This window comes from Brassica napus, chromosome C2 (genome assembly GCF_020379485.1).
Source record: "Brassica napus cultivar Da-Ae chromosome C2, Da-Ae, whole genome shotgun sequence".
NCBI classification, from domain to species: Eukaryota; Viridiplantae; Streptophyta; class Magnoliopsida; order Brassicales; family Brassicaceae; genus Brassica; species Brassica napus.
Window position 1 is genome coordinate 1739443 of NC_063445.1, and position 23784 is coordinate 1763226.

At 37.6% G+C, this 23784-nt stretch overlaps 6 protein-coding genes and 1 pseudogene across 7 annotated transcripts; 5 read left to right on the forward strand and 2 right to left on the reverse strand.

The window, feature by feature from the left end:
- Positions 1-3129: 3129 nt before the first annotated feature.
- LOC106383435 lies at positions 3130-4522 on the forward strand (annotated as a pseudogene).
- A 1151-nt stretch (positions 4523-5673) lies between these two features.
- LOC111202799 (auxin-responsive protein SAUR50-like) lies at positions 5674-6415 on the reverse strand. The gene has a single exon (XM_048746780.1). It carries the CDS (start codon positions 6298-6300, stop codon positions 5860-5862), a length of 441 nt encoding a protein of 146 aa, XP_048602737.1. The 5' UTR covers positions 6301-6415; the 3' UTR covers positions 5674-5859.
- A 1190-nt stretch (positions 6416-7605) lies between these two features.
- Positions 7606-8496, forward strand: LOC106383418 (histone H3.3). The gene is made up of 2 exons (XM_013823530.3): positions 7606-7832; positions 8028-8496. The coding sequence occupies exons 1-2, from the start codon at positions 7761-7763 to the stop codon at positions 8364-8366; spliced, it is 411 nt and encodes a 136-aa protein (XP_013678984.1). The 5' UTR covers positions 7606-7760; the 3' UTR covers positions 8367-8496.
- On the reverse strand, positions 8363-10268 carry LOC106383409 (argininosuccinate lyase, chloroplastic). Of its 2 annotated transcripts, XR_007319028.1 has the most exons (4): positions 10085-10268; positions 9624-10010; positions 8945-9094; positions 8363-8852 (listed from the first exon to the last, which is right to left on the reverse strand). XR_007319028.1 is itself a non-coding variant. In XM_048746779.1 (3 exons), the coding sequence occupies exons 1-3, from the start codon at positions 10097-10099 to the stop codon at positions 8996-8998; spliced, it is 501 nt and encodes a 166-aa protein (XP_048602736.1). In that variant the 5' UTR covers positions 10100-10268; the 3' UTR covers positions 8363-8995. The 2 variants fall into 2 exon arrangements, 1 of the variants encoding a protein (XP_048602736.1); XM_048746779.1 differs by having other exon boundaries at positions 8363-9094.
- Positions 10269-15717: 5449 nt separating this feature from the next.
- LOC106383405 (serine/threonine-protein phosphatase 7 inactive homolog) lies at positions 15718-19302 on the forward strand. Its single transcript, XM_013823516.3, has 10 exons — positions 15718-16014; positions 16090-16253; positions 16346-16396; positions 16890-17927; positions 17996-18136; positions 18206-18307; positions 18383-18586; positions 18806-18877; positions 18976-18996; positions 19088-19302. The coding sequence occupies exons 1-10, from the start codon at positions 16002-16004 to the stop codon at positions 19151-19153; spliced, it is 1872 nt and encodes a 623-aa protein (XP_013678970.1). The 5' UTR covers positions 15718-16001; the 3' UTR covers positions 19154-19302.
- Positions 19303-19472: 170 nt separating this feature from the next.
- LOC106383396 (protein POLAR-like 1) lies at positions 19473-21345 on the forward strand. Its single transcript, XM_013823510.3, has 2 exons — positions 19473-20211; positions 20444-21345. The coding sequence occupies exons 1-2, from the start codon at positions 19989-19991 to the stop codon at positions 21214-21216; spliced, it is 996 nt and encodes a 331-aa protein (XP_013678964.1). The 5' UTR covers positions 19473-19988; the 3' UTR covers positions 21217-21345.
- A 499-nt stretch (positions 21346-21844) lies between these two features.
- On the forward strand, positions 21845-23732 carry LOC106383385 (chorismate mutase 2). Its single transcript, XM_013823499.3, has 5 exons — positions 21845-22201; positions 22697-22783; positions 22870-23013; positions 23091-23183; positions 23257-23732. The coding sequence occupies exons 1-5, from the start codon at positions 21983-21985 to the stop codon at positions 23491-23493; spliced, it is 780 nt and encodes a 259-aa protein (XP_013678953.1). The 5' UTR covers positions 21845-21982; the 3' UTR covers positions 23494-23732.
- Positions 23733-23784: the final 52 nt, after the last annotated feature.

Consider the following 23784-nt stretch of genomic DNA (forward strand, 5'->3'; position numbering starts at 1 on the left):
AGCAAGCGTTTCCAACTGCGCAGAGCACAGAGCGTCATGAGCTTCTTTAGTCCGCTTCTCAATTCCCGAAAAATTATCTTTGCTGAACTCCCTTATGTCTTTTTTGAGGAGCTTGAGCTTCTTGGATACACGGAACATAGCAGAGCCTGTCAGATTGTAAGTAAGCCATCGAGAGGCAACCATAGACACAAAGTTGTTGTTTAGTAAAAGGAAATTGAAAAACTTGAACGGTCTTTTTTTAAACACCCCATCTGGGTGGAGTACAACTCTGATACTAGCGTGATCAGAGAATTCTGGAGCTTCAAAAAAAACAACTGACGCAGGGAAGAGAGATCTCCAGTGGTCATTCACAAGAGCTCTATCAAGTTTCTTTGCAACTGGCGCAGATTTCCTCTTGTTCCACCAAGTATAAGTCTTGTACCTTTGGTTCCAATGAACTTGGTAATACCTTAAAACATCAGAAGAAACGCTTCCATGGATCACAATTAAAAATAGAACCTGTTTTTAAAAGTATTTATTACAGTAACGAGTTTATTAATATATATTTCATTAAACTAATGATCTTCGAGACATGAACTGCTATTTCCCACCACCATAGTCCGAGATCTCTGTTACTTCGTGGCAGCTAATTTTCCGCTGATCGATTATTTAATTTACAAACCATATATTTAAAAGCATGTGTATTTAAACACTATTGAACTACAAATACAAATTAGTTAAAAGTGATTTTCAAGTTAGTGATAAGACCTGCATGGAACAATTTCTGACAAAAACTATAGAAAATTATTGGTCTAATGGTCTATAACTGCAACATTGTTGTATGTACTTTAATCTTAATTTACGTTTCAGGTAAAAAGTACCCACAATTATGCACCTTCTGTTTTTTATGTATAAATATTCTGCCTATTTTTACCTTTTTGCTAGTATATTTATGAACGGCCAGAATGTTGTCATTTTAGTAGGAGGATTGACTATATACCCATAGGCCATAGCCATCACCTAAATCAGTAATAAAACAAAAATCTATCGTATTTATGAACGGCCAGAATGTTAGTATCATTTTTTTTCTTTTTGTAAAAGTGCTTTCATTAAAATTAAAACAAAGTACAAAATGTGATTTGTTAGATCACATAGTTTGAGAAAGTTTGATACATAAAGCAGAGAAAAAGAGCTAATACGTAAGAAAACTTAGTATTACTCTTAAGATTAACCAAACTAAAAAAGATATTAGTGGCTTGATAGGAACCTCGACCTCTACGGCCATAGTTATCATTTTAGTAGGTAGATTGATCTTTGATCATATATACATAGGCCATAGTCATCACTAAATAAGTAATAAAACAAAAAATCTATCGTTTTAGTCAAAGATATTAGCGAAGTGGGTCTGATAAATAATGTACTTCGTTCGAAAAGTTGGAAGGAGAATCTAAGAAGGGACAGTGTCAGAAAACGAAGGCTGAGACTCGAGATGGAGTTAAGTTGAAATGTTGAATACTAAAAGCGTGTTGTTGTTTCAAAAACTGACCTGGTCTTAGTCTTCGACATGAAAAACTTGAGTCATCCGTTTCTCTTCATCGTTTGATTTTGTTACCTACTTTTCAAAAGTTACTTGTAATGAAAATCCACAAATGATGATTCTTCAACTTCTTTTTTACACATGAAACACATTCATAAGCTATACATTTAATAAAACATGCGCCTATAAACAATATGTTAAAAATGATAATTGTCTGGTAAAAGTTTCTATGATATCATTAAACCCCGCTTTTAACCAAATAGCCTTTTATGATTTATCACTGCTAAGTGTTAACTCTTACCATTTCTAACTTGTTTTCTGGCTGTTAAAAAGTTCATATACATATTGTTAAACTGATAATTACCTACTAGACCCACAATTTAGTTGCTAAATTTGGTTTCTTCACCAGGGATTGCATGTTCAACGAATATAAGTTATGTGTTTGGTGTGTAACAGCTTCTTACACAAATATATCATCATTAATTTGAGTTCGAAGTTATATGTTTGGTGTAGAACAATAATTCTGTTTTAGAGATAAAGCAATAACATATAGTGGGTTGTTATGCATGTAGATAGTAATATAATAATCTGTCTATCACAGTTTTAATTTCTTGAAGTTGAAGTTTCAGAACAGATGTTATTATATAAGATAATTAAGATATACAGATGATCTAACAGAAACATCAAATTAATAATACAGATATACAGATTTTCAAGAACTAACAGAAATATCAAATTAATAATGATACTTATCCACCTCCTTTTAGCTGTCTGCCAACTTATCCAGATAACTCGAAATATCAATAAAATACGAGTTTTGACAAAATAATTAAATAATCTGAAAACGATGTTTTCATATTCGACCGAGCCTATTGTATTTTATTTTGTTCCCCCGCAGCAGAAGAGATTAGCATAAATTGCCTTCTGAAACTAGCAATGGAGACTAGAGAATAGAGATTACACAAATGTGATATAAAAGACGACATAAGATCAAAAGCCTAATAATTTGTCAATATCACTATATATAATCTGATGTGAATATATCCAGGATCAAACACAGTAAGTGTTCTTACAAGTGTATATATTTTAGATATAAATTATAAATGGGTATTTTCTAATTTTTAACCACTTGTAGGTTCTATAATGTGAAATAATGGAGTACCTATTGATTATGTTCTCCAATGAAGTGTCAAGTGTGCAGGCAGTTAATCATATCATGTTCCTCATACTCGACTGCTAAGCAATGTTTAGGGACCCTAATTTTTACACACAACACACAACTTTTCACTGTTTTAACTCTTTTATATTGAAAAGACTATTACGTTTTTATACTATATCTGTAAATGTTTCACTTTTTTTTTCTAGATTATCAATTACTAAACATTACATTAGAAAGCACGCCCGTTTTGATTGATAAGAGATGAATATGGGTTGATCTCATCGTCCCTCTACGAAAGTCAAGTTTGAAAAAGTCAGTTCATATCCAAGTTTACAAGTTGCTAGTTCCAAGTTCTTATAATTATAATCTTACGTCTCTATCGTATATCCATCCAAATATTTGTTACGTATGTTTCAAGCCAAACATCATTATAACCCATTCCCTTTTCATGATTTAAACAAAAACTTTATAGTATAAACTAAAGGAAAGAAAGAACAAAAAGACCTCCCAACACAAACTTCCGAAAAAAACGGAACACACACAAATGTCTCCCTCTCCATCTCGATCTCCCATAGTCTCCGGCGATCCGAACCTAACGACTTGTCTTTACCAAACGGACCACGGCGTGTTCTATCTAACATGGTCACGCACTTTCTTAGGAGGCCACTCTCTAAACCTCTTCCTCCACTCTCAAGACTACTACAACAGCCATTCTTCCCCTCTCTCCTTCTCCTCCCTCTCCTCCTTAGCCTCCTTCCACCTCACCTTAAACACATTGACCTTCTGGAGAAAACGCGGATCCAAATTCATCTCCTCGAATATCCAAGTCCTCTGGGACTTGACCCGCGCCAAATTCGAATCCGGATCCGAACCAAGATCCGGATTCTACGTGGCCGTGATCGTCGACGGAGAGGTGGGACTCTTGGTGGGAGACTCCGGCGACACTCGGGTGAAGTCGCCGGCGAATAGACAGGCTCTGGTATGAGGAAAGAGCACGTGTTCGGAGGTAGCGTGTTCACCACGAAAGCTAGGTTTGGCGGTAAGAACAGAGAGATCAAGATCGATTGTTGTGTGGACGAAGACGCGAGGTTATGTTTCTGCGTGGATTCGAAGATGGTTCTGGAGGTCAAGCGGCTGAGGTGGAAGTTCAGGGGGAACGAGAGGGTGGAGATCGACGGAGTGGCGGTTCAGATCTCGTGGGATGTTTATAATTGGCTGTTTCAGGGGAAGAGTTTAGGACACGGTGTGTTTATGTTCCGGTTCGAGAGCGATCCCGAGGAGAGAGAGGGAAGTGGAAACGACGTCGTTTTGTGGAAGCCGAGAAAGTGTGGGAGTGGGTTTAAAGGGATGGTGGAGTGGAGGAAGATGAGGAGGAGATTTGTTAAGAGTAAGAGGAGCTCTTCGTCTTCTTCAATGTCGATGTCGATGTCTTCTGCTTCGTCGGCTTGTAGCTCATCGGTTTTGGAGTGGGCTAGTAGTGCTGATGAGTCCGAGTACGGTGGAGGAGGATCTTCCGGTTTAGGTTCTGGTCATGGTATTGGATTCTCCTTGCTGGTTTACGCGTGGATTAAGTGAGTTTTGGGGGAAAAGATTAAACTGTTGCGGTCAAACAATTATTTTAAAAAAATTACTGTTTAATGACGTTTTATTACCACCTCCTAAATCACGAACAAGAAGAGAAAATATTGAGTAAATTTTATATATATTCAATTTTCGTATCTGTATATTTTTTGGTATATAGCTCATGAGTATAACTTAATTAAAGAAATTCGAGTACATTTTGCAGAAGAAAAAGGTTGATATTTGATGACGGTGTCTTTGTTGTATTAGTTGTTACATGTTGACTCCAGTGGGTTTGGATGATAATCAGATTATCGCTTTGGATTCAGTACGATTTTTATACCATGATTATAGTTTGGTCGTAGCATTTAATAATTTTTATTTACTTATTGATTGTCCCTTTTTAATACTTTTTATATAATGAAAAGTTATGGGGGAACATGAGTACATACGCATCATCGATGCGTGGCGCTTAAGATAGGGGAAAAAGGGCGACGCACTCTGGTCTCTGGGAAAATATTTCATGTTTTCCCGACAAAGACCAACGTAACATGTGACAATCGGTCCCACTGTGGCACTGTCTTCTCTACTCTTCTTCGCTTTTTGGTTCCTCGTCTTTCCCCCCTATTTTACGATACAATTATTTCATCATTCAGTTTACAAGTTGCAGACAGAATCTGATGTAAGCGCTAATTATGCGATAACGATACGGCAGACAATTCTACATCGGCAGTTCCTACGGAATAAATTCTCCAGAAATGGTTGACATCTGATATTGTGATGGGCGAGCAATGGTTAACATCTGATCTTGTGATGGGCCAGACTGGTCAGACGTGGCCCAATTTAGCTCTCTTTAACCCAGTTTTCATTTGTCCTGACCCGTTTCATCATTTCTTAAAAAAAATTAGTATGTTGCAAATTCGTGATAATTTTACCACAGGAAACAAGAACGCTAATGCATTACAATGCGGTGAAAGTCCGATCCAACAAAAAAAAAGCCTTCAAAGCCTTTTTTATTGCAAGTGTTTGAGCGCATTTTACCATGTTAGGTGTGTAAGTGCAGAAGCTGCATCTTCAAGGTGAAGTTTATTTGTTATTACAGACTGAATATTTTCTAGTTGTGGTTGTACTTATGATATTCTTGCTTGCCCTGCTTAGGGCTAGGTGATAGCATCCAAAGAGGACTGATATTAATTGAACAAGACCAAAGGAAATCAATGACTCGAGTCATAATAAACATGCTAAAAGGCACTGCTTACACTCATATTCTTAATAATTACTACTCATTTATTTTGACTACAAGGTTCTGCAGTCTATACGTTCGTTGTTAGACAACAATAACCATTTCGAAAGGTTTGAAAAATATTTTTAAAATGAAAGAATGAGTAGATAAACATAATGGGTATTGCTGAATATATTTTAGAGCAAAATACCAAAATTAAGTAACAAATGAATAAATAAATGTAATAGAAATTGATCAATCTGTTTTACAGCCAATCCCCAATAATGACCACTATTTTGAGTATTTTCTCATGAACTCGTATTTGAACCCGGGACGACACCTTTCACGGCCATCTCCTGCGTATCCCCCACCATGGACCCGATACAAATGGGATCAGGTGGATCACCAGATAATAGTCTTCTCGGTGAAAAGCAACGGCCGAGATTCAATCAAACGATCCAGCTTGCTCCTAGTGCCACCGCGGCGGTTCTTCTTTAAACTGTCGGTACAAGTAAACCAACACGACCGGGTTATTAACCGAATCGATTCCTCAAAAACCGATTCGTCACATGGGATAACCAATGGACCGTGGTTCGCAAACCCGAACTCCTCCTCGGCTTTGGCCAAGAGGCTTCTGATGATGGGGTGGTTCAGATGCGTAGCACACACCACGAATCTCCTGCAACTGCTTCCAACGTGGACTGCCACGTATCCTGACGGCACATCCGACGGCACACAGCGTCTGACAGAGGAACTTCGCGCCTTGCTCCGCCATTGCCGGAGCATCTGTCTCAGCTTCACAATGTGCCGGATCTTGCTGCATTTTCCGATACCTCCAGCCATTTTTTTCCGAGTTGCGTGTTCGAAGAGAAAGTGTAAGAAAATGGAGAGAAAGGATTGATGCTGATGGATTTGAGATTTTTTTGAGGGGCGGTGTTTATATACTAAAGACAGTAACACAATGCCCTCAGTTACCCAAGATAATTACGATACAGCCATTTTGGTTCTTATTTTTGGCGGCTTGCGTCAGATGCAACATTTGTGTGATGGAATATGGATAGATTAATTATTCTGGAGATTAGTGATAATTAATTTTGTTAAAGGGAGATTATATGCGATTCTTAGAGGAGGAACATCAAAGATCTTGTATGTTTTCTTCTTCTTGATACATTGGATGTGTTGATATCCACAATAGATTATGGATTCGACATGTGAAATTTACAGTTGTTGATTGGTTCCTATAAAATCCAAGGTTTCTAAATTTAATAATATGCTAATGAACCTTTCATGGAAAAAATGATAACTGGCCGCCATTAGAGAATATTATAGTTTGGTAAATGTTGATCGTTCATAATCATAATTAGTATTATAATAAATCAATAATGGTGGTTAGATAAAAAGTGCCAAGTTTAATAAAAAAAGTGGAGTTATTACTACTATATGGTAGGGAAATAAGAGCATGTGTTGATGACAAAGAAGTGTTGGGAACAAAAGACAAGTCTATGGAAAAGAGATAAAAGTTAAAACACCACCTAGGATTCATCATCTTGGTTGATTTTTAATAAAAATCTTCATATTGAAGATGAGATATATCATGTACTATATATATTAACATGTTAATACAGTACTGGATAAAAGAAAAGTTTATTCGAAGCGTGCATCATACTCATGTTAAATTATACGGAGATTGATTGAAACGATATGCACATGATCATCTATCATCCAATCATATGCCTTATTAATGTCTTCGATTAAATGTACAAGATTATATACTACTATGCAGCTATTTTCAACGCAAATGTGAGACTCTATCCCTGGTCTAGTTTATGAATGAGCAGCAAAGTCTCTCGTTTATATGATTAATAAATGTGGGCCAACCCAAGTGCATGTTAGGTCGGACCAAACAGAGGTTGGATTTGATCAAACTTAGCTTTGGAACACTTCTCCTTATAATTGGGCCTGAACAAAACACACAGTAAAAGGTCAAGAAACACGGCTTACCAACGAATGGTTCAGTTCAAACCGTCGTTACATGAAAAGAAACACAAAAGTCCACGTCACCGATCCATCTTACAATCAAACCAATGACAAGCGAATACGCAGATCGCCACGTCAGTAATCACAATAATTAATCACATCCAGACCGTCAAAAGTAGCCTGATCGTACAGTTTCTGTATTTTCCAAAATTAACCGACTCCACATCCACTATATAAACATACACAATAACCTTTTAACGTTTCACATCAATTACAAATCTCGCTTCTCTTCAATTCATCCCTCGAGAAAAAGTCGCATCTAGACAATGGCTCGTACGAAGCAAACCGCTAGAAAGTCCACCGGAGGCAAAGCTCCCAGGAAGCAGCTCGCCACCAAGGTTTGTTCTTTTTTCAATCTTCTTTTATCTTAGGGTTTTCAATTTGGGGGTTTTCTAATTTCGATTGCGTTTCTGATCAATTAGAGTTCCTAGGGTTTTCAATTTTGGGGGTTTCTGATTTCGATTGCGTTTCTGTTCAATTCGATGCGAAATTGAGTTCTCAGCGTTTTCAATTTTTGATTTTTATGATTACAGGCGGCGAGGAAGTCTGCTCCGACGACCGGAGGAGTCAAGAAGCCGCACCGTTACCGTCCCGGGACCGTGGCGCTTCGTGAGATCAGGAAGTACCAGAAGAGCACGGAGCTTTTGATCCGTAAGCTTCCCTTCCAGCGTCTGGTTCGTGAAATCGCTCAGGACTTCAAGACGGATCTGAGGTTCCAGAGCCACGCCGTGTTGGCTCTCCAGGAGGCGGCTGAGGCGTACCTTGTGGGTTTGTTCGAGGATACTAATCTCTGCGCGATTCACGCGAAGAGGGTCACGATCATGCCCAAGGATATTCAGTTGGCGAGGAGGATTCGTGGTGAACGTGCTTAAGATGTTTCTCTGTTTTCAATTTTAGATTATGATCGTGTATTATTATTATTATTAGTGTTTTTTTCGGATTACATTGTGTTAAAACTTTCAACCAGCTCGTTTAATCAAGACCGATATTAATCTTTTTTTTTAATCATGTTTCTTTGTTGAGTCGTTTTGATTGATAATGTACGAAACATGTTGACAATTATAGAAACCTAATTTATCATTTTGTTCAAAATAATTTTTTCTTTTGGAGCAAACTTCATATAATAAGATTAATATATAAGTCTTTTTATGTTCCATTAAATTTGCATAATAAGAATCATTTTATTACATTTAACGGGCCCATTATTTAATGAAACGAGTTGGTGTTGTGAAAAAAAAAGAACTCCACAGAGGCCCAGAGTACCAACTCTTCTCCAAGACGTGATAAGATGGATGGCTGTGTTGGAGTTTGCGTATAGAAACTCCAACACGAAGTCTCTGTCTGAAACTGCATCGATGCTAGTTGAAATAAAGGAGCAAAAGAACCTTGTTTATTGAGGAACAAGCAAGAATTGTAATAATGGAAGCACACGGAGAACTAGGAAACAAACCTGTTTCTCATTGGTTCGGTGAATCCAAGAGCACTTACAGTCATAAACCTATCAATAGGCAGACCAGTTACAGCCAAAGCACAAGCTCCTAGGGGACAGAAAATTTATCCTCTCTCGACAGTCAATATAACGACCAGCATCACGTTCAAGCTGCGGCCATACAAGAACACAAAAAATAACATTCAAAAGGTAAACTTCTTAGTGAAACACATCCATAAAAAATTGGTCTAGACTGCAACTCGGTATTTTCTTAAAATTTGATTTATACAATTCAAACTGTTTGAAAACGGTTATAAATTGGTTAAAATTGGTTTGAATCGTTCTAAATTAATTTAAATCCTTTAAAATAAAAGATAATGTTGGTGGAAATTCACAAGTCTGTCTATTTTTTTTTAAAATTTTGTATATCTAATTTTGATAATTCATCAAATTAATTTTATAACTAAACCCAAAAACTTAATTATCATATGAAAAATATATATAATAAATCAATAATTAATTAACCACAAGATCCCAAATAATCCACCTAAATACCTAATCAATAGTCTTCTACAAAGCCTCTAGTTAACGCCTTAAACATCACATATAAGATGACAGTATACGTAAGAACCTATAATGCTTCAAGGCACAGATTAAAAATGCAGAACTAAAACTTGAGCTAAGGAGAGATTCATCAAACCTGTTCTACATAAGTTAATAGAACGTGTTGGAGCAAAACAGGCTGAGCCCTCTGGAAATGAGTATAATAACCAGGAACAATCAAATCCTCGTTGTTATTAAACGCCAGCTGAACTAGAGCCATCTGAAGATGCTTGATCTTGACGATAATCGTATCGATAGCGTCACGACACCAAAGCCTGAAATCAGTAGCAACCTGATCGTTTCTGCTGCGAGCTGTGTGAAGTTTCTTAGCAGGTTCACCGATTAGATCAGTAAGAGCTGCTTTAATGTTCATGTGCACATTCTCTCTGTCAGTCCTCCATTCAAACAGATCTCCTTCAATCTTTCTCTCAATCTCATCGAGTCCTTGCAGAATGCTATCTCTGTCGATGTCAGTTATAAGACCCTGTAACCACAACGACAAAGATTATGACTTCACAGATGACGATGAAAATGAAAAAGTGGTAAAGAGTGTAAGACCTGGTGAGCTAGCATTGTGGCGTGAGCTTTGCTTCCATTGGTTAAGGTGTTGAAGGAGAAGGAGGAGGAAAGGGTTTCAAAGGTCTAAAATGGTTTTTTTTTTTTTTTGCGGCGACAATAGTCAGAAAACTCAAGAAGGTAGTTAGTTCTGTTGTTGTGTGGTCTGGTCAAAAAGAATCAGAAACTTTAACCGGCCCGGTTTGATAAATTTATTATTGGAAAGAAATATAAAATATGTTTCGGTATAGATCGGCTTAGCTGTTACAAGTTGGTTCAGAGAATCAAGAACTAATCATACATTTTACTAGAGCATCTCCCAATAATCACTTTGTTTTTTTTCTTTAAATAGAGTAATTCTATTGGCCAAGTTCGTGACATTGAATTTGATGAAGCTGCGAATCTAACAGACTATGTTCGTGTCAAGATTGACTGGAACATTGATCATCCTTTAAAGTTCCAAAGGAACTTCCAATTCAACGTTAACGAAAACACTACGTTAAAATTCCGTTATGAAAAGCTTCGGAATTTTTGCGTTAAGTGTGGAATGCTAAGTCATGAGGCGAAGGATTGTCCTCAACGCGACCTTGCAGATGACATGCCTGATGATTCTCCAGATCCCGATGGTAATGGCAACGATGGTCAGTTTGCTCCACCGGAGGCCCATGTTCCTGATGATGTTGATACACACTCTGCTCCGGTTACTGGAAAGGTGTTTCCAAAGGAGGAAGCTGGTATGAAAGGCGACCCTGGATCGACCTCTGCTAATGATGAATGCAAACCTGTTCTACCGCAATTTGACGTCGACATGGCTGCGGAAACAATTCGTTACATTAAAGCAAAATTGGCTAAAGGAAAGTTTCTAAAGGGAGAGTTACGTACTTGGCTGCAATTGCTAGACAACGCTGAAGCGGGCCCACAGGAAACCAAGACGGTACCACCGCTCTCTGGTTTTGTACGGATTAAGATCCCAGATGATGATCCTGTACATATACCAGGACTCGATCACATCCAACATCAACTCAAAGAGGAGGAGTTCACTGTTATGTCACCAGATTGGCCGGTGATTCAGAATTACGAGACGTCTTACAATCCTATGGAACCGCGTGGGGCTGAGGAAGAGTACATGAACGGCTTTGACGAGTATGTGAAGGAAGAGGAGGACTTCTTTGTTAAAAAGCGTAAGCGTGTGGAGGTTGTGGATTGGGACATTGAAGATTCACCAACAAGTCGGTTGGACCTGTTTCCGGCTTGTAAGAAGGAGAAGATCGAGTCGATAGACTCTTGCTCTGGTAATGACGATGACGGAGGCGCGGGGGGCCCGGTACCCCCATTGTTTCCATGAAGATCATCTCCTGGAACTGTCAGGGCCTCTGTGCGCCGCTGACGAAAGATCGTCTGAAGGAGCTTTGTCTCAAAGTTTCTCCAGATATCTTATTTCTTATAGAAACTATGAATAAGAATGATGTTGTAAGAGATGTTATTGTCTCTTTAGGGTTTGATTACACATGTCTAGTTCCCCCTCGTGGCAGAAGTGGAGGTTTAGCAGTCCTTTGGAAGAAAGATGTTGTTGTTTCTAAGTTGTATGAATCACCAAGACTCATTGATCTTTATGTTCAATACAATGGTTTGAATTTTTATTTGTCTTGTGTTTATGGTGATCCAAATCAACAATATCGACATTTACTATGGGAAAGAATACAGAGAATTGGAGTCTCTAGAAATGGTCCTTGGCTTTTAGTTGGGGATTTTAATGAAATTCTAAATAATACAGAAAAAGATGGAGGTGTAGTACGGGATGAATCTACTTTTCAAGACTTTCGCAATCTATATGTAGCCTGTGACTTACGAGATTTACGTTCTACTGGGGACAAATTTTCGTGGGTGGGTAAACGTAAAACACACGTTATTAAGAGTTGTCTTGATAGAGTGGTAGCAAATTCAGAATGGTTATCTTTATATCCAGCATCAGAAGCAGAGTTCCTTCGATTATCAGGATCTGATCACCGTCCGGTTGTTACTACCGTGTCTTTTCTTAATCAAAGTCATAAGAAGCCATTCCGGTTTGACAAGCGTTTATTCAAAGTCAAAGATTTTAAAAAGTACGTTGATTCGGGCTGGAATTCTTTGGGTGGAGGACGACAAATCCTAATTGGAAAGAGGATAGCAGATTGTAGAAAAGCAATGTCAGTTTGTCGTCAGGAAAATAAATTAAACGCTGCTAAAAGAATAGAAGATTTGCAATATGAGTTAGATTTTGTTTTAACGTCTTCGGGTCCTATTCGGAGTCAAATTCCAAGAATAAAAAAAGAGCTCGCGCAAGCATATCGAGACGAGGAAACCTACTGGTACCTCAAAAGTCGAAATAATTGGTTAAGTTGTGGTGATCGTAATACTAAATTTTATCACGCCACAACTAAAGCAAGATTTTCTCGAAATAAAATCCATGCCGTTCATGACGTAAATGGTTTCGTATATAAGGGAGATGAGGCTATTGGTAGACATGCTGAATGTTTTTTCAAAGAAGTGTATCGTGGAGGGAATACATCACTACTTCCATCTGTTTTTAAAGACTTCAAGCCAACGGTGACTGCCGATATAAATGATGATATTACTAGGGATATTTCTAACGAAGAAATACATGCTGCAATTTGTCACATTGGTGCAGACAAAGCTCCAGGCCCGGATGGGTTAACGGCTCGGTTTTATCAACAATGCTGGGATATCGTAGGAGAAGCAATTTGTGAGGAAGTTAAAGGTTTTTTTGCTACAGGGAAATTATCGCCAGGACTTAACCATACAAATATATGTATGATACCAAAAAATAAGTGTCCTCAAACACTGTCTGAATTTCGTCCAATTGCTCTCTGTAATGTCCTCTACAAAATCATAAGCAAGATTTTGGTTTTTCGGCTGAAATCTTCCCTTGACAAAATTGTCTCGGATTCACAAGCAGCTTTTATTCCAGGTCGATTAATCAATGATAATGTTATGATTGCCCATGAGCTTATGCATTCTCTTAAATCAAGGAAACGAGTGTCTCAGACATATATGGCTGTTAAGACAGACATCACTAAAGCTTATGATCGTGTTGATTGGAATTTTCTCGAAGGTACCTTACGAGCATTTGGATTTGCAGAAAAATGGATATCTTGGGTAATGGCTCTGGTCAGTACAGTTGAATATTCAGTGCTTATTAATGGGGTTCCTCAGGGACATATCATTCCACAGCGGGGGTTACGTCAAGGAGATCCATTATCTCCATATCTATATATTCTCTGTGCTGATATTTTGAGTCATCTAATTGATGTTCAAGTTCGGCGTAAGAAAATAAATGGTATTAAAATTGGACAAGGGACTCCATCTATTACTCATCTATTTTTTGCGGATGACTCTCTCTTTTTCTGCATTGCTAATCAAAAAAATTGCAAAGCTCTAAAAGAAGTGTTTGATATCTATGAAAAATGCTCTGGTCAAAAAATAAATCAAGACAAATCAGTAATAACTTTTGGTTCTAAGGTTCATGGTTCTAAACAAGACTCCTTGAAACACATCCTCGGAATCTCAAATCATGGTGGTGGTGGGAAGTATTTGGGTCTACCAGAGCAGTTTGGACGGAAAAAAAAAGAAATGTTTAGTACAGTTGTTCAACGTGTTAAACAGAGAACGTCTCATTGGAGTACTAAATTTCTTTCACCAGCTGGTAAAGAAGTTATGATCAAATCGGTTGCCGTATCAACCCCTATTTATTCTATGTCACACTTTAAACTCCCTGTTGCAACAACACAAGAGATAGATGCCATTTTAATGAGATTCTGGTGGGGAAAAAATGATCTTAAAGGTCTACCATGGGTGGCTTGGAAAAAACTACAGTATACGAAGAAAGAAGGAGGACTTGGATTCAAAGATTTACCCAAGTTTAATGATGCTCTGCTTGCCAAACAAGCATGGCGAATCTACTCAAAACCAAACTGTCTTTTTTCCAAACTTTATAAAGCCCGATATCTTAAAGGAAAACAACTTCTAGAAGGGAAAACATGTCGTAAGCAGTCATATGGATGGAAATCTTTGCTTGCTGGTATTGATGTTTTAAAGAAAGGATGTAGCTACATTGTGGGAAATGGCAAAGATATACGAGTTTTTCAAGATAACTGGTTACCTGTTATTCCACCTCGGCCTGCTTCTACAACAATGAATTGTGATTTATTCGTTAGTGATTTGATCACAACTTCACCTTACAAACATTGGAATCCGGTGGCACTACAGTCCTATTTATGCGACGAGGACCAACGTCTCGTAAGCCAGATATATTTAAGCCAAACAGAAAAAGAAGATAAGTTGATTTGGAGTCATACACGAGATGGAAACTATACGGTGTCTTCTGGGTATAAGGTTGCTAGGCATGCACCAGATTATTTGATTGAAGCCCCTCCAATTCCTTATGGTGATCCTATTCTAAAGGATAAGGTTTGGAAATTAAATATAATGCCCAAACTTAACCATTTTCTTTGGCGTATTCTATCAAAGGCTATTGGAACAACTACAAGACTAAATTCAAGAGGAATGAATTTAGATCCTATCTGCCAGAGATGTGGATTGGCAGAAGAGACAATCGACCATTGTTTTTTCACGTGCCCCGATTCAATATGTATTTGGAGACTTTCAAATCTACCTTTTATGGGTCCATTATTAACAAATGATTCTATGGACAATAAAATCGGGTTTCTGCTGAATATTCAGGGCGTACAATCTCTTTCTCTTTATCAACGGTTATTACCTTTTTGGTTACTATGGCGTATATGGAAAAAGAGGAATTTCCTTCTTTTTAGGAAACAAATACTGCAACCAAATGTCATAGTGGACAATGCTTGCGCTGACGTAAGAGAATGGATATCTCATTTATGTTCATCATCTCCTACAGTAAACAATACAAGTGTAGGTTCTTCTTTGCATGCCTTATCATCATGGAAACGTCCAGATCAGGGTTTTCTAAAATGTAATTACGATGCTGCATATGATTTAAATTCGAACCAAGTTCGAGGTGCATGGATTATCCGGAACTGTTATGGTCATCCTTATATGTGGGGTTCGGCTAATTTGGGGTTCGCTAATTCCAGTTTAGTTGCAGAGACAATGGCTTTACTGGTGGCAATGCAGAATGCTTGGATAGGAGGATATAGTGATATGATTTTCGAAGGGGACTCAGAAATCTTGGTTACAACGATTAATGATCATCTTACAAATCCAACCATTCAGAATCTTCTTGAAGAAATTAATAGATTGAAGAATAGGCTTTCTACAACAACATTTACTTTTGTCAAACGTAATGGAAATCAAGCCGCGCATGAAATTGTTCGCCATGGTCCAGCAAATTCTATTTTTGAAAATTGTAAAGTTTATCCACCTAAGTGGTTAACTCCAACTTGTTATTCAGATATTATGCTTTCATATTAATAAAATTTAAGTTTGTCGAAAAAAAAAATAGAGTAATTCTATGATGTAACTAAATCTTATTTCAATAATATTCTATTTTAGAATAAAAACAAAAAAAAAGCAGATAAAATAAACTTATTTTACCTTTTTATAGGGTAAAAAATAAATAAAGTTGGAGCAAATTTATTTTAAACTTAATTTTAGAATAAAAATAGAGGTTATTTGCCAAATCTTTTAACACTAACTATTATTCTTTATTTGGGCCTCAAAGATATGGATCCGGCCCATATATATAAAAAACAACAACTATCCTTTTCGGTTTCTAAGCAGCAAAATGCGCGTGGTTTCTTTGACCTAGAACCGGCAGGAAGTTAACACGAAAACGCTCGTCCCTCTCCGTGCTGCGCGGCGGCTGCAATCGCCGGAACTGTGCCGCCGAACTCTGGTTCCTCACTTCCCTCCCTCAATCTCACCCATCTTCATCAACATGCGGTCTCCAGGTAATCGCGTAGATCTCTTATTTCACTCAATCGAATCCCCTCCGTTGTAAAATTTGAATCATGTTTTGTGTGTAGAAATCTCGAAAAGGGTTTTAGATGCGAAGCTCGAAGCTTGCAGATTCGCGTTCTTGAAGCTAAACGCGGTGAAGACGACCAAGATGAAGAGCTATAAGCAGTTGCGTACTTTGCTTATGTTGAAAGAGATATCTCGACGTGGTGCTGATCGTGACTTTCTTAAAGTAACGTTCTGAGCTTATTAGTATCTATTTTCTCTCTGTATATATTTGCTTTATCAAAACTTAATGCTAAAAGCTAACCTTCTTTGCTTCAGGATCAGGAGAATAGCGTGACTAGAATCCTCTGTTCGGTCTTAAAGCAAGTGGTAAGTGCACATGTGGAGCAGTATCAGTGTTCTAAAAATCGGTTTAGACGGTGTCTATGAGCTGGTCTAGTCGGCAAATCGGAGTTTAATGGAACCATTTTTCTAGAATGATTTTTAAAAAATTGGGCTAATCGTTTTAAAAAAAATTGTATAAAAGATGTCTAGGCGCTCATTGGTACTAAAAATCAGTTTAGACAGTGTCTAAGTGTCTAAAAGCTCGCCTAGTCGGCAAATCGGGGTTTAACAAACTATATTTTCTAGAATGATTTTTTTTAAAATTGGCCTAATCGTCCAAAAAATTTGTATAAGAGATGTCTAGGCAGCAACTCGGAGTTTAACCGGTGCAGAAGCAATAATTCTCTATAAAGCGTCTAAAACCGTTTGCCGATTTCTTAAACATTGATTGAGTAGTATTGTAATGAAACTGTGAACCTGTCTGCAAATTTTAAAACTTTGAAAGTGAGTTGGTTTGGAGTTTTGTTTTTGTGTGCAGGTGAGTAACGCAGACCGTTCTTTAAAGTCACTTCGCGGGTTTCACTACGAGACATTAGACGAACAAGAGAAGCAACACGTGAACAGAATGATATCAAGCGTACAAGGAATGTGCAGTAGAAAATACGAACCAGACTCTGTAGATCATCAGCTAGACGACATGACTGAGCCAATGGAGATGGAGATTTACTTAGGAAACGGAGACGACTCTTTCAGCGACATTGTTCTGGAGCCGATCTCATGGCCTTTGGAATCTCAACTAACTCCTGAATGGGTCGAGAGCTTAACCGGTTTACTAAACCAGTTCACCTGGAAGAACTTGGCTGCTTCCGAGTTTCCTTCTACATTACCATACTCTGTTGCCACTTCTCTGGTGGACTGCGCGGCGCAGATTCTAGACAAAGAAGCCAACTGCGTTAGAATCAGTTGCTGCGGTGAGAGTTCTAGAGTGGTTGTGGTCGGAGATCTCCACGGACAGTTCCACGACCTCCTCAAAATCTTTGATCAGTCAGGAAGGCCTTCGGAGAGCCAGTGGTTTGTGTTCAACGGTAATTACATCGGTCGAGGAGGCTCTTGGAGCTTAGAACTGTTCTTGGTTCTCTTAGCTTGGAAGATTCTGATGCCTGAGAGGGTGTGTTTACTCCGAGGTAGCTCGGAGACGAGAGTTTCTGCCGAAGAGCTTGGTTTCTTGAAAGAGACGTGTGATAGATACGGCGAGCATGGTCAGGTGCTGTACTCCAAGTGCATAGATTGTTTCGGAACGTTACCTTTGGCTTCGGTGGTGGCGGATAGCGTCTACACAACTCATGGAGGTCTCTTTCAAAGCTCTGAGGTTCATGAAGATAGCGCGCCTTTACTGTTGGGTTCTTTAGAGGAGCTTGAGAAGGTTGAGAGGAGACAAGTCGGTGAGAATGTAACTCTTGACCATGTGTTATGGTCGTGTCCATGGATGGCTGATGGTCTTAGCGAGAGTAATTACAAGGGACTTCTTTGGGGAGCTGATTGCACTGAGAGTTTTCTTAAACAATCCAACTTAAAGGTAAAATGGTTAACTTCTAATGATGTGATTTATTTAAACTTTAATGTGTTTGTTTTTACCGTCTTTAGGTGATTATAAGATCACATGAAGGACCTGATGCAAGATCAGATCGAGAGGATATGGGAAACATGCTGTGCGGGTACTCAGTAGATCATGAAGTGGAGTCTGGAAAGCTTTATACAATCTTCAGTGCTTCAAATCTCTCACAGGTCTCACTTTCCCTTGGCAATCTTTAACCTGTTCTGCTACTTTTCTAACTGTTATTTGTGCATTATTAGGGTTCGAGAAGCTATGAAAACGAAGGGTCATATGCTGTTCTTGAACCTCCGAGCTTCACAGAGCCCAAGTTTGTTTCTTACACTGTTGAAAACGTCCCAAGGGTAAAAACTAAAAAGCTGGAAAACTTTTTGATTGTGCAATGCCTTAGGCTTATTCTTGTGTGTTTGCTTTTACAGTCACTACATCAAAACATAGGCGTTGGATCTTCAGCTCAACAAGAGATAATGTGGGAGAATAGGACATGTCATGGGTTTGCGTCAGTGGGGATATCTAATCCTCCTTCTTGGACAGTTTCTTTGCCTAGTGAGCCGAGTCAGATTCTTCAGCTTCAAGAGCCTCCTCAGGTCTTTGAAGGTCTTCCTCTTCCAGACACCATTGAGGTAATAATACCATTTATCTCAGACAATGTTCAAGAAATCGCTAGACGTTAACTGACACTTTATAAAGAATTATTGATTACACGGATGATTAGACTGGTTTTTAAAAAAAGTCGTTTAAAAAATGTTCATTTAGTTCCGATTTGCTTAGAACACTGATATCAGATTATTGGTGGTTTATGATGATAGTGGTGCTTATTGTGTGATTGTTATGAATTGCAGGAGCCTCACAAATCAAACTATGACTACTTGTTCAGACTCATAAGCGCTCTTAAGCAGGAGGTTCAGATTAGGGTAAAGATATGCAAATCCCTTTTTAGTTTCTTGGTTAGCACGTTATCTCTGTTAAATGACTTACACTTGGTTTTGTGTTTATCTTTTCCGATTTGCAGGACACACGCGAGAAAGAATTGGTAAGCTATGTGAAAACCAACTTGTAAAAATCACAATATGTTATATTTAAAAAAGTTGATGAATAATAAGAGTGTTTTGAACAATACTTAGATGGATCATTTAACCAAGACGAAAGCTACATTGGAGGTCATAAGCCAAATGTCATCTTCTCTCTGAGCATTTAAGACAGCAAACCCAAATGATTTTGCTCTTTGTTTTTTGTGTGTAATTTTATTTATCCCACCTGTAATATTTTGGTTTTAGCTTCTCGTTATCAGTAACAATCATTTTATTTAAAAAACGAACAAATACGAATCTTCATTTCAGAGTAAACCAGATAACAGGCAGATTCAAATTTAAATTTGAAAATTATTATTCAAAAAAAAGTAAAAACAACAACGACTTGTCTGGAATTTATGATGGTCTTTGGTAAAATTCATAAATGATCTGCAATGAAGACAATATTACTGGATTGTGTTATTCCAATGCCATTTCTTTTAGTCAACGTTGCAAAGATTGCTCTATTTATGGCTAAACCATTCTCAGTTCCTCTTTTTTGGATCTTCAGTCATACTCTTTGACCCTAATTAGTTGTACTTATTATATAAAGTTCTACTTAATTAAACTATTTAGTTATATTTAAGCAAAAGATAAACAGTGAAATGAATTTTACAAAATTGTTATAGATTTTCTTATTTGTTTTGTTTCATGCCAATTATTGTGCCTAGATTTTATTACTAATAAGTGAAGAAAAGGAGAGGTGATAGAAAGCATTAAAAGAGTTTACAAACATTCAAAAGTTTCCCTCGCAAAGACAAAAAGAAAAAACGCATGTTGTAGATCGAAGTCGAAAGAACATTATGTTTCTCTCGTGATTCTCATTAATACATTCCTCTCTCTCTCTCTCTCTCTCTTTGTCTCTCTGTCTCTTCAATCCTTTATTTATAAATCTCATTCTCTCTCTCTCTCTTCTTCAATTCATTTATCTTCTCTTTTGAGTTTGAATTCTCCAATGGATGGCGGAGCAGGTTGCATGCGGATCAGGCTTCCATCGCCACGGAGAGCCATGTCTCGGTTGTTTAACTCAAAGGAGAAGATCAAAGAGAAGAAGAAGGCTATTGTGGAAAGCCGTATGAGAGACTATGGTGACTCGGTGAGGATCAAAAACTTATCGGAGGTTGATCGTCATGGAGTTGGCCAATCTACAGATTCGTCTCCAAGCACGATCAATTCAGGTAAACATTTTATTATTATTATTATTATTATTATTATTATTATTATTATTATTATTATTATTATTATTCAGAACATCTCCATCAAAATTTGAATATAGCTTTATTGATAGGTAACGTTAGTGTGTATAATATAATGTTTGAAATGTTTTTTTTTTTGTTCTAAAAACATTTTTTAAAGTTATGTCTCTCAATTGTAGTTTTGATTATTATTATTTTTTTTTTTGTTTTTTAGAAATGAAAGGAAGGGAGCTTTTGTTTAACATTGGAGTGAGCTGTTATCTCCTACATCTTATTAGTACTGGTAGAGAAGAGATTCACAAGATAGTGGATCTAAGGAACGATCTAGAGAAGCTTCTTGAATGTCAAAACGATGAAATGAGGCAAAAACATCAAGAGTTTATTAAGATACGCGACAATATAGAGAAACTACTAGAGTTTCACAATGATGAGTTGCGGCGAAAACAAGAGCATTGTGAAACCTCAAGTGAAGTTGTGGACGGTCCAGAATCTTCTACTGATCACTATCACTCCCCACAGTTCTTGGATACATCTTTGATGGAACGTGAAGGTTCTTTGAAACATTATGTATACAAGGAAGAGGAAGAAGATTTTGGAGAAGGAATGGATCAGCTTGAAGCGGAACTCGAAGCTGAGTTTGAGCTTCTTCAGATTGGTCAGGACCACGAGAGTAACTATTCTAAACAGTTGGTTTGTGAAGATTCAGAAGAAATGAGGTTCAGATACATGTCTTCACTAGTGGAGGAACAACAAGGAGTGTGTCCTTATGAGCTGGAGAGAAGGCTACACGAGCTCATGGAGACAAGACAAGAAGAGGAGATAAATGAGCTGCAGAGTGCTTTGGAAAATGCTAAGAAAAGGCTTCATGTGAAGGAGGCTGAGGCATCTTGGTGGAAAGACACTGCTTATATAGTCTCTGAACATATTCCAAAACCTTCTAGAATCACTTCCAACTCTCAAACTCGTTGTTACTCTCTCTCTAGGTAAAAAAGTCGATGTTCAAAGTTATGAGTGTATGTAATCTTGTGAAGAAGTTGAATGCTTAATTAATGGTTTTGCCTTTGTATTTTCAATTCATTACAGTTTGGTATAAATAATGTTTCATCAAAATACAAATTTGAATTCTACATTATTCTTGCTAGATTTATAGTTATAAGTAGTAGATTCGAGGGACCAAATGCGTTCTGAAAGATCCATCACAGGTTAACAGTTCAAGTACAAAATTTATGACACACTGATATACGCAAAAAGAGAGTAGAATTTAGATTTCATTAGAACATATCTATTCTACTGATAATATTTTTCAAAATGTTATTTTCGTGCACTAGACTAATGCTTAGAATGCATGCTTTACCTTTTAAGAAAATGATCACTACTCCTTCAAGCAGTCACAATAAATCACTATAGATAGTAAGAAAGTAGACAAGGACACAAATCTACATTTTTTTCTGACAGGATTGGATGTACATTATGGCATTGTATACTATAAATATTTGTATAGTCTGAGTTTTTGAATCTAGATGGGCCCTAAACCACTGGGCCCTATATCAGCCCAGTTGCATCTTCCCTCGTCCCTCGTATTCGATTTCGTTTTGATTTCTACGCCTCGTGTTATAATTTTTCGTAATTTATTATTTTCAATTCTCTGAAAAGACGCCTAAAGCGACTCAAAAGTCAACAGCTAGAAGTAAGGGAGTGTGAGGAAGAAGAAGAAGAAGAAGAAGAAGAAGAAGCGTATCGTGGTTGAATCAGCATGTCAAGCGTCGTCGTCGAGTCTGATGTACAACTGAGTCTTGACTCGATCAGGGAATCGTTGATCAGACAAGAAGACACCGTCGTCTTCAGCTTGATCGAGAGAGCTAAGTTCCCACTCAATTCACCTGCATTCGAGGAACCTCGCTGCCTAGATTCAGGAAACTCGTCTTCTCTGACTGAGTTCTTTGTCAGAGAGATCGAAACCATCCAAGCTAAGGTAGTAAGGTTCACACCCCAATTCAAACCTCATCCTTGTTCCAAAAAAAAAAAACTAGTTACAGAGATAATAACTGCATCGTTTAGTTTGTCTATTATAACTGAACTATTAAGCTAGAGAGAGTCAATCACGGAATGTTCGGATAGGAACCGATTGACAAACTTTGGTTCGGATCAATGGGGATCGGATTAAATTGGATGGATCAGGTTTTAATACCATGTTAAATTAAATCAGCTTTTAACCTAAAACCGACTGGCTCATCTATCTTATATATTACTTAAGATCCTTTCCAACGTCCAATGTGAGATTGTTTTTTTCTTATATTTAGTTGTTTAAGACTCATTATATGTTAGAGACTATCAATGGGAGATTAGTTCTGTTTTTTTTTTCTGAATGTTTATGTGATAAAATTCATCTCAAAGATTTGAACTGAAGAGATGATCCTACATGTTTGTTGATTGGTTCAGTTGAATGACTCAGTGTTATGTTAATTAGGTTGGAAGATACGCTAACCCCGAAGAGAATCCTTTCTTCCTTGACAACATTCCTCACTCGGTTTTTCCTTCACACAAATATCCACAGGTATGTTTTTTTTTTTGTAAAAGTTTTGAATCATTCTCCTTTAAACTCTTATGCTTGAATCTAACTTTTCTTTCTCTCTTGTTTAGGTTCTGTACTCTAAGGCTTCATCGGTTAACATAAACAAACGGATTTGGGATGTTTACTTTAAAGAATTGCTTCCTTTGTTTGTCAAACCTGGTGATGATGGCAACTATGCATCAACTGCTGCTAGTGATCTCGCTTGTTTACAAGTAAGGAGATATTCTTTGGATTTACAAAATCAGTTGTACGTTTGGTTTATCTCTTGGTGATATTGATCTTGTTTAAGGCTATTTCGAGAAGGATTCACTACGGTAAGTTTGTTGCTGAGGTCAAATTCAGAGATGCTCCACATGATTACGAGCCTGCCATTCGCTCTAAGGTACCAAACTAGTGTTATGTGGGTTTATTTGGTTTTGTATTAAATGATGAGACCAAAAGTTAACTTGTTGTAGGATACAGAGGCATTGATGAAGCTTTTGACGTTTGAGAAAGTGGAAGAAATGGTTAAGAAGAGAGTTGAGAAGAAAGCAGAAACGTTTGGACAAGAGGTGAAGTGCGTCTCTGGTGATGATGAGAGTGAGAAGAAGTATAAAGTGAAACCATCTCTAGTCTCTCGCATATATGGAGAATGGCTTATCCCTCTCACTAAAGACGTCGAGGTTGAGTATCTTCTACGTCGTCTCGATTGAATCTTGAGACATTGAAACAAGAAGTTCATGAGTCCATTGTCTTTCCCACAAACTCTTACAAAGTTGTTTCATTACAGACTATCGTCAAAGATATTGAAACTTTTCCAAAATAACATTCACAGTGCATATGTAAACCGGACTGGTTTGCGGTTTTTGTGCAAACCAGCCAAACTGAACCAATTTTCGTCGGTTTTGAGTTTCATCTAGTTCAGTCCAGTGGGATTTTAAAAATGATTCAATTTTCAGTTCGGTTTTCGACTTTAAAAAATCAAATTATCCAAAACTAACCGA

What these genes read in the sequence shown, in the direction of transcription:
- LOC106383405 (XM_013823516.3), top strand. An exon ending in TTAAACAATCCAACTTAAAG is followed by an intron (nt 17,928 to 17,995) that starts GTAAAATGGTTA and finishes TACCGTCTTTAG; the next exon opens with GTGATTATAAGATCACATGA. An exon ending in CTCTTCCAGACACCATTGAG is followed by an intron (nt 18,587 to 18,805) that starts GTAATAATACCA and finishes TATGAATTGCAG; the next exon opens with GAGCCTCACAAATCAAACTA.
- LOC106383409 (XM_048746779.1), bottom strand. An exon ending in TATTAACTTATGTAGAACAG is followed by an intron (nt 9,095 to 9,623) that starts GTTTGATGAATC and finishes GTATGGCCGCAG; the next exon opens with CTTGAACGTGATGCTGGTCG.
- LOC106383396 (XM_013823510.3), top strand. Translation starts at nt 19,989, where the DNA reads ATGGATGGCGGAGCAGGTTGCATGCGGATCAGGCTTCCATCGCCACGG. An exon ending in TCCAAGCACGATCAATTCAG is followed by an intron (nt 20,212 to 20,443) that starts GTAAACATTTTA and finishes TTTGTTTTTTAG; the next exon opens with AAATGAAAGGAAGGGAGCTT.
- LOC106383385 (XM_013823499.3), top strand. Translation starts at nt 21,983, where the DNA reads ATGTCAAGCGTCGTCGTCGAGTCTGATGTACAACTGAGTCTTGACTCG. An exon ending in CTTCACACAAATATCCACAG is followed by an intron (nt 22,784 to 22,869) that starts GTATGTTTTTTT and finishes TCTCTTGTTTAG; the next exon opens with GTTCTGTACTCTAAGGCTTC. An exon ending in AGCCTGCCATTCGCTCTAAG is followed by an intron (nt 23,184 to 23,256) that starts GTACCAAACTAG and finishes AACTTGTTGTAG; the next exon opens with GATACAGAGGCATTGATGAA.
- LOC106383418 (XM_013823530.3), top strand. Translation starts at nt 7,761, where the DNA reads ATGGCTCGTACGAAGCAAACCGCTAGAAAGTCCACCGGAGGCAAAGCT. An exon ending in GGAAGCAGCTCGCCACCAAG is followed by an intron (nt 7,833 to 8,027) that starts GTTTGTTCTTTT and finishes TTATGATTACAG; the next exon opens with GCGGCGAGGAAGTCTGCTCC.
- LOC111202799 (XM_048746780.1), bottom strand. Translation starts at nt 6,300, where the DNA reads ATGGCTGGAGGTATCGGAAAATGCAGCAAGATCCGGCACATTGTGAAG.